The following is a 12,305-nucleotide window of genomic DNA, read 5'->3' as shown; positions in this document are numbered from 1 at the left end:
CGTGAGTTCCTGAAGAATTAATCACATATTATAGTAGCCTATGAAAAAACGAGAAGATAATTCTGGCTGAAACGAAGTAAAAATACTTATGTATAAGATTTATTATCAACGCTCTCTTCTTCTACCCCAACACAGGGCACGTTAAAACCGATCTCCTTAAGCCCTCTCCCCTATATCTCTCCTTTTATATTATAATGCGGTAGACCCGATAATCGATTGGCGGAGTTTTTCAGAGGATGGGTATAATGACGAAAATAATAATTATAACAGTTAATTTATATGATTTGATACTAAAAACGAATTCCACCAAATGTACGCTCTATCCGATTAGGGCCTGCAGAGCGATTAAGCACGTTTCAGGTAGATCCTTATTATATTGCTTTTAGTGGAACGTGAGCAATTTTCGCGAAAACTGTGAGAGAGGGTAGATCCGTCGTTGTGTGTTTATCACCGACGAGACCGGATAACCTCAGTTATCACGCCTCGCCTACTTTCGGTTCAATCAATCCTTATCCACTATTTGAATCAATCATACCCATCATAATAATATATAAAAGTATATAGGTATATAGACTGCAGTGGTCGAAGTGACAAAGTGATGGGGTTGAGATACGAGGCGATGGCATCCCTCCACTTTTTTGATTTACATCATCCTACCCATCATTTATTTTGAGCCACTGCATATAGTTAGGTATTTTATAGCTCCCATGATAATCGTAATATTTTATACGACGTCGGCTTATTCCCAAAGAGTTGATGAGTATTAGACTACTATATTTTCACTAAATGAACCAAAAAATATCCTCTTCATAATTTGAATATTATTTGGATCACAATACATTAGATTAACTAACACATATAATATTTTACTTTCGGACATTTGGTTATTTATTTGGGCACATTCACAATGTCGTATTATTCAACTTTTATCAACTTTTGTAGTGTTAAAATATGATAGCTGCTAAGCAGGCTGCAGTTGTCAGTTGGTCTTAAACGCATGATATTTTGATCGTGATTTCGTTTCTCATCAAACGTCAAGAATTTAATACCTATATTATATATTATACTCGGAATCCGCGAGTTATAATTTTAATAGTTGGTAAGTATTGAATATCACGTAAATAAATAACAATATATTATGTTATGTATAACTGGTGATAAAATAAAATATATATAAAAAAAAATTGTGTTAAACCGTCGTGAACAGACGTGGTTAGCTCAATGGAAGTAGCGTGAAAAAAATTGTAAAATCGTCTATTATACAAAAACTATGGAAAATTTATTTTTCAAGGATTTGACATAGTATTGATTTTGTATTGTATTTATTATTTAGCTTTAAAAACAACAAATTGTTAATTTAATAATGGATAATTATTTTCTTGAGACAACATTTTGACAAGACGATAAGTTAAATCTTTAGAAATATTACTCCCTAAAATCTTTATAATTCTCTATTTCACTCTTATAAGTCGAAAAATGTCCATGTCACGCGTAGGTCGGAGGGCGAAAATAAATAGCGTGCTGACATTCACTTAATGCAATATAATATCTTGTATAAGTACCAAAGATTAAATTACGCGTTTTTTCCTACCCCTATGATAGTTGACTTAAGTAACTTAAATGGTACGGATTATTATATTTCTTGATTCGAAAAGCTAACAAATTGAATAAGCTGTTTCTTTTATCAAAGTTATTATCACAAGCAGAGATCAATACATTAAAGTAAAGGTCAAAATGTTCTAGAACCTAACCGCAATATTACTCTCATATCGTAGCTTAAAATGATAATAATTTCCCGATTTATCGATGTGAAATATCTGTAGGTATGTAATGTATACTATGTATCTGCCAGGCGGAAATTCGTTGAATAATTTTCACAGGAATTTATAATAATACTCCTGCGAATACTTCAAAGGAATATAATATAATATAGGTACTATGTTTTTTTTTTTAGTAAATATATCACAGAATACGTTACATAATATTGTAAATAAAAACATCTTCCTTTTTATGACATTTTAAAGGTTCTATTGGAGGGTACACCCATATTGTGTATATATTTTGTGACAGAACCTGTAATTTAGCAATTATTTTATAAAAGAAATTTAGAAAAATGACCGTTTGCCTGTAGGAAACGCTCACGCTATTTTAAAGACATTCTACGTATATTTTTTTAATACTTTTTAAATTATATACTTTAATTATTTAACTTTTGAATTTTTAACTTTAAATAATTTCAAACTTTACATTCGTGTAATTATGACGCGTGGAAGCCTTTTTTTTTTATATCGCATATTAATCATTAGCAACCATCATACATGCATAGTCTTTGGGTATCAATATTAAATATCATACCTCGAACAATAATTAGTAGCATTTTAAAACTATAGTCGTATAGCTGTAATGCTGTATATTAATGTTATTATTCATATTTTTAATTTTGGAAGTGTGTACAAATGTCTTTATTTCTATCATATCGCATATTATAAAATAATACAATTACTATTGTGTTATGAAAATAAAAAACGACCCTTATATTACGCGTAATGTGATATTTGTTCTCTTTAATAATATTCTGTATGAGTTCCTATTGTTGTGTTTCCTACTTTGTTGAACCGTTTTATGTATTATGTGTTACTTGAAAACTGCAGAACAAGATGTATATTTTTTCAATTATTATAAATGTTTTTTTTCATCAAATACACTTATATATAACTATATTTTCATATTATAACCAACCATAATTTTATGGCACTTATAAAAACAACTTTTAATAAAACATTTTGCGGTTGGTCTACATCCCGCACCACATGAACACACCGCTAACCCTAACAGGATATGCACTCGGCATTAACGGTTATTTCTTTTGAGGCACGCCTCATAAAATTGTTGAATTTCGATAATTTTTTATTTTAAACAGGAAATAGGAACATTTTTATTCAGATCGCATTGGACTCTGATTTGTGAATATTAACTTTGAATAACGCTTGAAAAATATATTTTAAAATAATCAAAAACATTTGACGTCTATTGCAATATTGTAAAAATAGAGTTTTTTTTAGAAAAGAATCCAATCTGAGCACAAGACAAAGTCCTCATTTTTCAAATAACAAACAAAAGTTGTGAGATTTTTTCTGATAGAAAAGTTTTTTGTACTAAAAACACCCTTATTTTATACCCATTAATCATAATTAATTGACATACCTACAAAATATTTCAATTCCATGAACCACAAATCAAAATATTATTGATGACAATTTATTTTCCATCGGTTTTACAATTTAAAAGATCATTTTTATTCGCTCAACTTGATTTTCATCGCATTTCAAAAGTTTGAGCTGAATAACGTACTATTGTTTATTGAATTCAATTATTTTTTTTTTATGATCGAATATAGGTATTATGTATGGTATTTGATTTAAACACGCACAAAATGACGAAATAACAATCCAATTTTTTTTTATAGTTCGAAGTTAAAACTTATATGATGATTTGTACATTTTTGTTATAATTGGTTAGAAATTATTTTTATATCTGTACTTTTATTGTTAGCTTAAATAATAGTTACATTAGTCATTGTAGTAAATGGGAAAGAACATTTATACCGATAACTATATACCTATAGAATAAATCACAAAATATGTATAATATACTAAAAATATTAATAAAATATCGAATATAACGAAAGAAAAAATTAATAATCATAAAGTCAAAAAGCAGCTACGTTAAAAGTTATATGACGTGCAAAAGTACAAAATTGAAATCAAAACTTCTGTATGAATTCGTACTTGGAAAGACCTTATTTTTATACCTATAGTGTTGCACTGGGTAATTCAAAGAAACAATTAAAACCTACAAAACTCCGAGTGTAATTCAAAATAAAACACTACCTACCTATTTGTCATTAGAATGGTCACGTACTCGCTCATGATCAAGAAAAAGTTTCAAAATATCGTTAAATTTAAAATTTTTTTTTTTAAGAATAATATTGTAAATAGCGATTGTGCTCGTGTGGAATACAAACCAAAACTGACACAATTATATTATGGTCGGGATTATAATATCATGACTGGTTGAAATTTGTATTATTAAAACTAATTGACAACAATTATTGTTTGTTCGCTGTGCGACGATTGCGTTAATTGATTGTTGTTTTGCGAGGGACTTTTCTCGATCAATTGATCGCTCGTGGTTTTATTTGGACCGAATTCCAAAACACCACGAGTATCAACGGCGGCCATCGATGTCGTAGTACCTATATAATATATTATTATTATTAGTAGTAGTAGTAATATTTTCATAATAATACTATAAGTTCTATACGACGTCGATGGCCGCCGTCGATACGACACTGAATCTTTCCGGATAAACTTATTTAAAACAAGCTAACGGTTACAGGAATAATAATATTATTATCTATCAGTGACCTAACTATAATTACGTTCGACCGTATTCTCATTTCCTGCGGATAACAAAATAAATCAATAAATGTCATTCGAGCTTATCGTATCATGGACATTAGATATAGGACACGTACGGTATTCACTTTGAAAGAAGAAAGATAAAATCTATTCAATTTATTTTTCAATTCATATATTATTATTACGGTGACCCGAACCCTCGTGACGTCTGTTTTTCTTAATCATTACATGCGATACAGTTTCCTCGACCCCCCCCCCCCCACCATATCCAAAAGGGTCATTTTTGGTCGTAAACATAGGTATATTTATCTCTCGGTGATAAAATCATCAAAGATAAATGAAATAGTTTTCGAATGATTCTTACGCGAACTGATGAACAACTGGTTTATATATAATAGGAATTATATTATATCAAGCTCGAGGAAGTCTGTTTTGTAATTATTGTCACTGTCGACTTTCGAGCACTTAAACGCGTACGGTATTCACTGACTAATGTGAAAGGAGAATGAGAAAACCCCATGCAATATATTTTCAATTCATATATTATTATGGTGACCTGAACTCACTTGTGTCGTATGTTTCTCTTAATCTTTACAGGATGCAGAGACAGTTCCAAATTGTACTGTAGGTAATATTATGAACCTAATGCACACATGAAATGCTATATGCTTAAGAAGCAAATCAGTGTTTAACTCTGTGTTTTAATATTTTAGATAAGTTATCCTTATCACATTACAGTTATCATATTAGGTCGGTATATTATTATAATTTAAAAACTTTTAAACTTTTTAGAAAAATTTTCTCGACAATAGATTGTTTATCCTAGAAATCAATTTGAAGACGTATACAATATCAAATTATTAAACACCTCATTTTTAAACCAGTTGTTAATCACAAATCCAAAATCAAAGCCAAATGAATATACATTTTTGAGGGGAGTTGATGCAAATGCCCCTGTTTCCACCCTTCAGCTACACCACTGTTATTTATTTAGAATTCGAACTATAATCCCCAAATCTAAAAGGGCCATATTTCGTTTTAAATGTAAATTTGTCTTTCGATTATTTATGTTATTTGCTCATCTATACGATAAGTTCAATAGATTTCGAAAAATAGATTACGCAAAATTATGAATAACTGATTTTTATAATATACAGGGCGTTTCCCTTGTGTTCCCCTTTTGATGACAATATGATTTCTACATCTACCTCGAAAAAGTCTGTTATGTCATATTGCCACTGTCGATTTTCGAGCACCTTAACACCTTCGACTAATTCGCACAAGTTATACTATAATATTAGATGACGACTGATTTAATTTGTATCATAAAATATATTATTGCTGGACTAGAATGGTTAGCATCAGTTTCGTATTACTAATATATGTGTATGCCTGATTTAATTGCACCAGGAATAATTTTAACCATTTATTTTAGAATAAACCGTCATACTAATCGTGAGAAATTAGTTCTGTGCTTTCGTAATATATTAATCGTTATAAGACTTTTGTTTATTTAACCAAATATATAACTGTTTGATTAACGCGTGGCTCGACTATAATAACTACATCAGACATTCACACTATATTTTACCTGGTTGCGCGCTTGGCAATTTTAAATATTATCGTGTCAACCACGATGAAAAATAAATATTACACATTTTAGATACTTTATAACAAATATTATACAATACCCATAATTTTTGTTACTAAATCAAAACTAATGTGATACTTGGAACTGGGGATATTTTGGTTATGATTATTTAAGGTCATAAACAGAACTCTGGACGCATTCACTATAGCAGTAAATTATTCTACAATAATCCAGATTTTTCATAAAAATATTTCAAAACGTATAAACTACGTCTATTCCAGCCGATTTTAATTCTATGAAAACTATCTGATCCACAAAACATTATTTTTTAGGTCATGTGTACTGTATTAGTAACAAACCTCCCAAAACTCAATAATTAATGTTATTAATTAATTAATAGGTTTAGAGCTTCTGCCAGTACACTATCTTTACTTTGGTAAATTTGTAACAAATATTGTTTGGTAAGATTGATGTTGATTAAGATTTAAAGGGATTTTAAGTATAGGAAAAAACCGGTTTTGGAACCTTATTTTTTGAAAATATTGTGACCAAAACCCACGAACATTTTTTTTAGGAACTTAACCGAAACCTATAAATCTTGATGGAGAGATTTTTAGTTTTTTCCGTTCCAAATTTCTATGGATATTTTATCTATTTCTAGTGAATGTAGTACTAATATAATATTATGCAATAGCTAATAACTATAAAATCGTAATCTGTAAAAGAATAGGTATATCAATAGTTGGAATATTATGAACTTTTTAATTATAATATTACGTCCTACAGACTTTTCGTAGAATAAAATAATATAAATTCCAATTCCCATGTAATAATAAACTTTATTACACACATTTTTTTATGATATGACTGTCAGATATTTAAATTATTATTCAACAGCTGCAGAAACAATTTTTTAATATAATGTAAAAGTATTATATTTAAACACATCCCTTACTATTACATCCCTTTTATTGTTATCAATGGCTAGCAATTGGAAATAGTGCTACAACTTTTTTTTTTTTTTTAAGCGATGCAGGAAGTGCACATTTTTATGAAACTATGCACAATAAGCGACTGCATTTTTTCAATAGTTTTAAGGTTTATCAAGAACGAAGCGCCACTACAATCGTACATTGTATTTGTATATAAAGTGAAAATGTTCATACTTTCTAACATTGATTCGTTGATCTTTGATACTTTTTACAAACATTTAAGTTAAGTAATTAATTACATGTTTCTATTTGATCGAATAAAAAAAAGATTCATTCTAAATTTAAAAAATATTCACACTTTTAAACAAAATACGGAAATTACATCACTACCATATGAGCAAATAAAAATGTGTAAGAAAAAATTATACTTTTTAGTGGACATTGTCGGATTTCACCGTTGTGCTCACAGTTTTCCTTTGTAACCAGCCCTAACTTGGCCTAACAATATTATTATTCTGTGTACACAAAGTCTCACAAAAGTGGCATTTATTGAAGCGAGTTTTTTTATTATTATCATGTAGCCGCATCCCATTGTCATAAGAAATAACTTCCAAACGCCGATTGTTATTGTTACTGTTAAGTTAGATTATTAATAGGGCTCAGACTTTATGGGACTTGCAAGTTTTTTTTAAAACTACGATTGCTCGTTTAGAAAGTTATAAATGTGTTTCTTGAAATGTAAAAATGTACGTTAAAAAGTTTCAAGTGCAATTAAAAAAGTCGGGTGCTTATAATATTTTGTATACAATTTGTATGTACTTTTTTATAGTTAAATACGAAAATGCAATTTATGAAACTTTTGCATTTTTCTGCATGCTAAAGTGTGTAATATGGAAATTGTAGTGATCTGAATATTAGGAATAAATGGGCAGGGTAATATTGTTTACTCGCGTGCAAAATACTCGTAAAAATTAAATTCTCAACAACTGTACAATGTTCAATGGTGCAAAAATTTAAACCTAAAACCTTAAATTCATGTTAAATAACCGTTTGATTTCCTATTTTTAAGTATTTTTTGGTGAAATAGTGCAAACAATTTTCGTTTGAATAAGGATCGTGCCATATATATAAATAATATGTAATAATAATTATTAGGTTAGGAAGTTATTGTAGACTAGCTAGTAGCTATCCAACCCGACGTTGTCCAGGCCAAAGATTTGTATTTTTAATAAAATATATTTGTACAAAATGTTCTTCTAAATTTATTATAATGTTCAGAAATATTCTTTTAATTTATTATAGTATAACTTGTCCCGTAAACTTCGTTGCCCGTAAAAATGTTAACTCATACAAAAACTGTGATTGATCAACTCCTTTTGGGTGTAATTCTCTGCAGTAAGAGCAACTCTGCTACCCCGGTAGGGAGTCTGACTACATCAGATCGCGGACAATGTGCGACAGTATAACAAATAGGCATTGTACGAAAATTCGATTAAATGTATGCTTGATCTGCCCGATTAACCAATGGCAACCAATATAAAAATAATATACTATTTCTACTAATTATTATTTCTAAAAAAAAAATATATTAAAATTTAAAATGAAATGAAATTTTTTTGGTGCTACATTCCCTTGTCTGTGCTTGCTAGTTCCTGTCTCTATTTTCAGCAAGGCGCTGCAAATGTTCGTTAGATTCTCTGGTTCGCGATTACGAAGCGTACCTACTCTCTCTGACTAGCGAGATGGTCTGAATTTTAAGAAGAAGATCACGACGATACGTCGTATTTTTGCTAATCTCGCTCGGGAACCATGTGTAGATAGTTGAGACCTATTTTTTCTAAGCATAGGTATTGTTTGAAAGTTTTTTTTTTCAAATCGGAGGTATTAAGAATAAACAGTGTACATAAGGCATAATAAAAGTTTGCACTTATTAGATATAAACATTTGCTGGCTGATAAGATCTCCATGTCAACGGATTGAAATTATTGAGCTGCACAAACTTAAAACGGGCAACGGTCGTAAAATTTGCGTTTTACGAAATCTAATATCTAAGTGTTTGGTAACACTGATTTATTAGTATGAGCGTATGAGCGCGTATACCTATATTGCTACCTCAAATACACAGAAGTGCTAAAATAATAATTATTAAAACCAATAACAACCAACAAACAAACATTTCCATAGTAAATCTCAAAATCACTGTTTGAGCACCTACTCGGATTGGACCTCTAATTTACCCTTTTTAAATTAGCCTATGTTATTTAGGGATAATGCAGAATTCTAATGGTGAATAAGTGTTTGAAATCGGCTAAGTAGTTTTTGAGTTTATTGGTTACAAACATCCAAATTCCTAATGTTTCCTCTTTAAAATATTATATAATATATAGTATTTAGGATTGTATAGGTATATATATAGATAGTTAATATCAATCAAATATAAACATAAGAATTGAAAAAACGTAATTAAATATGGAAAAAATTTAATTAGTTGTGATGATGATAGTATGATATAAACGTATCATACTTATCGATGTTTTCCACTTCGAAGAATCATAAATATGTATTAATGAGTAACCATTAATTGTATTTAAACATAATGGGAATTAGGTATTTTTTACATTTTATTGGTTTCCATAATTTGTATATTAGTAGTCATATAACACATTATTATTTATTAAATAACTATTTGGTGTTGATGGAATATGACGAAAACTGTTTGGACAAAAATAATAATAATATCTTGTACGTCGTCGTGGCCATAACAAAAACATTGAATTATCAATTTAGAAAAAATTGGCTTTTTCCTAGCCTTCACACATGTTTAGAAAAATTAAATAGCTACAACAAATGAGATAGGCTTAGCCTCCCAATACTAGTCTTTATCCCCTTCCCCTTGGGCTTCGGCATTTTAAATAAGTCCTTGCAAAGAAGAAATTTGCCATCCGTGCAACATGTATAATGGTAATTAATATTTAATATATATAAAACAAAACAAAGTGCCTTTTTTATCTCCGGGATAATCTCGGAAAATACCGAACGGATTCAAATGGATTTTATTTCAATTTAAAAAAGCACACTACGGGGCTTGTTATAAGCATAGTTTTATGGACCCAACTCCTGTCCATGGAGAATATTAAGCGATAGAATAGGAATACACTAATGGCACCATCTGTCAAGTAAAATAAAATTCTATTAATTCGGAAAAAAAAATAGTAAAAATAGTTCTCTGGTGAAGTCGGATAATACGCAGGTAGATGAGTAAGTTGTCAATATTGTATTTAATCGACCTAGTGACAAAATAAGTACAATAATATTAACGAATGATGATAAATAAATGAACTGCAGAAAAAATCATTTTTTACTTATTTATTATTGTGTTGTAACATTTAATTTTTGAGGATTAATTTTTAAAGGAAATTTTTTTTGTCTCTTATGGCTCCAACTTTGATTTCATAGGACCAGCTGAGACTGGTCAACTCTAATCACTCTCATAAAGGCTGTGTATGTGTGTGTATGTGTGTGTGGAGAGGGGGGGGGATATACCACGACTTCACCACTACAATAGACTTGTCGTTAATGTAATCGAAACAAATCAGGAGGCGGCACATTCGACACACCTCGTACCTGAGCCACAAGTAAACGCCGGACACCCGGCGCACTTGACATACCCGGGCCACGTTTAGACGCCGGACACCTCTAAGCCATAGTGCCAAGATCCTGAGTATGCTCCCTTACCCTCGCGGTCGTTTATTTTAGATCCTAAGCTTCCCCCACCATTTTTCAATAGAATTGTCATGAATATCATCGATAAAAAACCCGAAGGTGGCACACTCGACATACCCGGGCCACGTGTAGACGCTGGACACCTCTAAGCCATAGTGCCAAGATCCCTAGTACGCTCCCTGGCTCTTACCGTCACTCGTTTTTGATCCCAAGCCCCCCTTTTTCTAATAGAATCGTCACGAATATCATCGATAAGAAACTTGGAGATGACACACTCGATATACTTGGGCCACATGTAGATGCCGGACACCCCAAAAGTCCCCCTACCATATATTCCAATAGAATTGCCATGAATATCATCAATAAAAAACCCGAAGGTGGTACACTTGACATACCCGGGCCATGTGTAGACGCCAGACACCTATAAGCCATAGTGCCAAGATCCCTAGTACGCTCCCTGGCCCTTACCATCGCTCATTTTTGATACCAAGCACCCCCCCCCCCATTTTTCCATTAGAATCGTCACGAATATCATCGATAAGAAATCCGGAGTTGGCACACTCGACTTACCTGGGCCACATGTAGACGCCGGACACCTCGAAACCATAGTGCCAAGATCCCGAGTACGCTCCCTGGCCCTTAGGGCCAGTGCACACGCCGTGCCCGTGCGCCTTTCCGTCCTCCCAGCCACCACAGTACGTGCCGCCATCGTCGAAGTCAAACCGGCCGCCGTTTATCAGTATCTTGTTGGTGGTGGCCGTGCCGGTGGCCGCCGTCGACGCCGGCGAGTTGTTCGACAACTGGGGCTGGTGGTGCTGCTGCAACAACATCTGTTGCTGCTGTTGCTGTTGCTGTTGCTGTTGCTGCTGTGCTCCGTACCCATTGGGCGGTGCCGGCGCGGGCGCCGCCGTCACGCCACCCGCTTGCATGGCCGCAGACGCGTGCTACGCACTACTCTCCGGCCGACTACAAGTGAAAACGCTGCTGGTGGCGCGCCTCATCGTCGCCGCCGTCGCCGTCGCAGTGGCCGTCGCGCCGCCACCACCTCCGACGCCGCCGCCGACGTCGTATGCGACGCCGGACAACCGAATATGCGCCTCGGACCGGTCCCGGTTATGCGCTAGGTATTTTTTTTATGTTTCTTGAGATTTTTGGTTTTTTTTTTAGAGTTTTTTGCGTTTCTCCAATTCCTCCCCTAGGATCACCACTGCTCGGACTCCGCCGTGCACCTGAAACATGTTCAATGATATCATGATGACGTTGTACGACATTATTATATTTAGGATGTTTATGCACGAAATACAATTATGAACGGATACAGGCTGTCAGCCTTATATTTCTAAGGACATTTTATCATACAATGAAAATTCCACTTAACGAACTTCTAATCAACAACATTTTCTGTTTAATGCTGTTTGTTGAAAACCAAACCAAAATAGAACTACATTTATTGAATTCTATTTAATAAAATTCTCTATAGTACGAATGTTTTGGCGTTCGTGAGGTTTCGTTGTATAGAAGATTCACTATATTACACATTAATATTAGTAGGTAGTCCATATAATATTACTCTAGTTAACTACTAATTTATTACTCTTATTAACTTATAATTTAACACACCGACGCGTACCCCGTAGA

At 32.5% G+C, this 12,305-nt stretch overlaps 1 protein-coding gene across 1 annotated transcript in view; it reads right to left on the bottom strand.

Annotated features, from left to right (window-relative positions):
- LOC132937502 (junctophilin-1-like) overlaps positions 1–12,305 on the bottom strand; it is a 133,225-nt gene that overhangs the window by 54,631 nt on the left and 66,289 nt on the right. The window contains exon 3 of the mRNA XM_061004323.1: positions 11,238–11,896. Within this exon, the coding sequence (XP_060860306.1) occupies positions 11,238–11,596 (359 nt within the window). The 5' untranslated portion in view covers positions 11,597–11,896. The remainder of the gene's footprint in view (positions 1–11,237; positions 11,897–12,305) is intronic.

This window comes from Metopolophium dirhodum, chromosome 1 (genome assembly GCF_019925205.1).
Source record: "Metopolophium dirhodum isolate CAU chromosome 1, ASM1992520v1, whole genome shotgun sequence".
NCBI classification, from domain to species: Eukaryota; Metazoa; Arthropoda; class Insecta; order Hemiptera; family Aphididae; genus Metopolophium; species Metopolophium dirhodum.
This window is presented reverse-complemented; position numbering and strand designations above follow the sequence as displayed.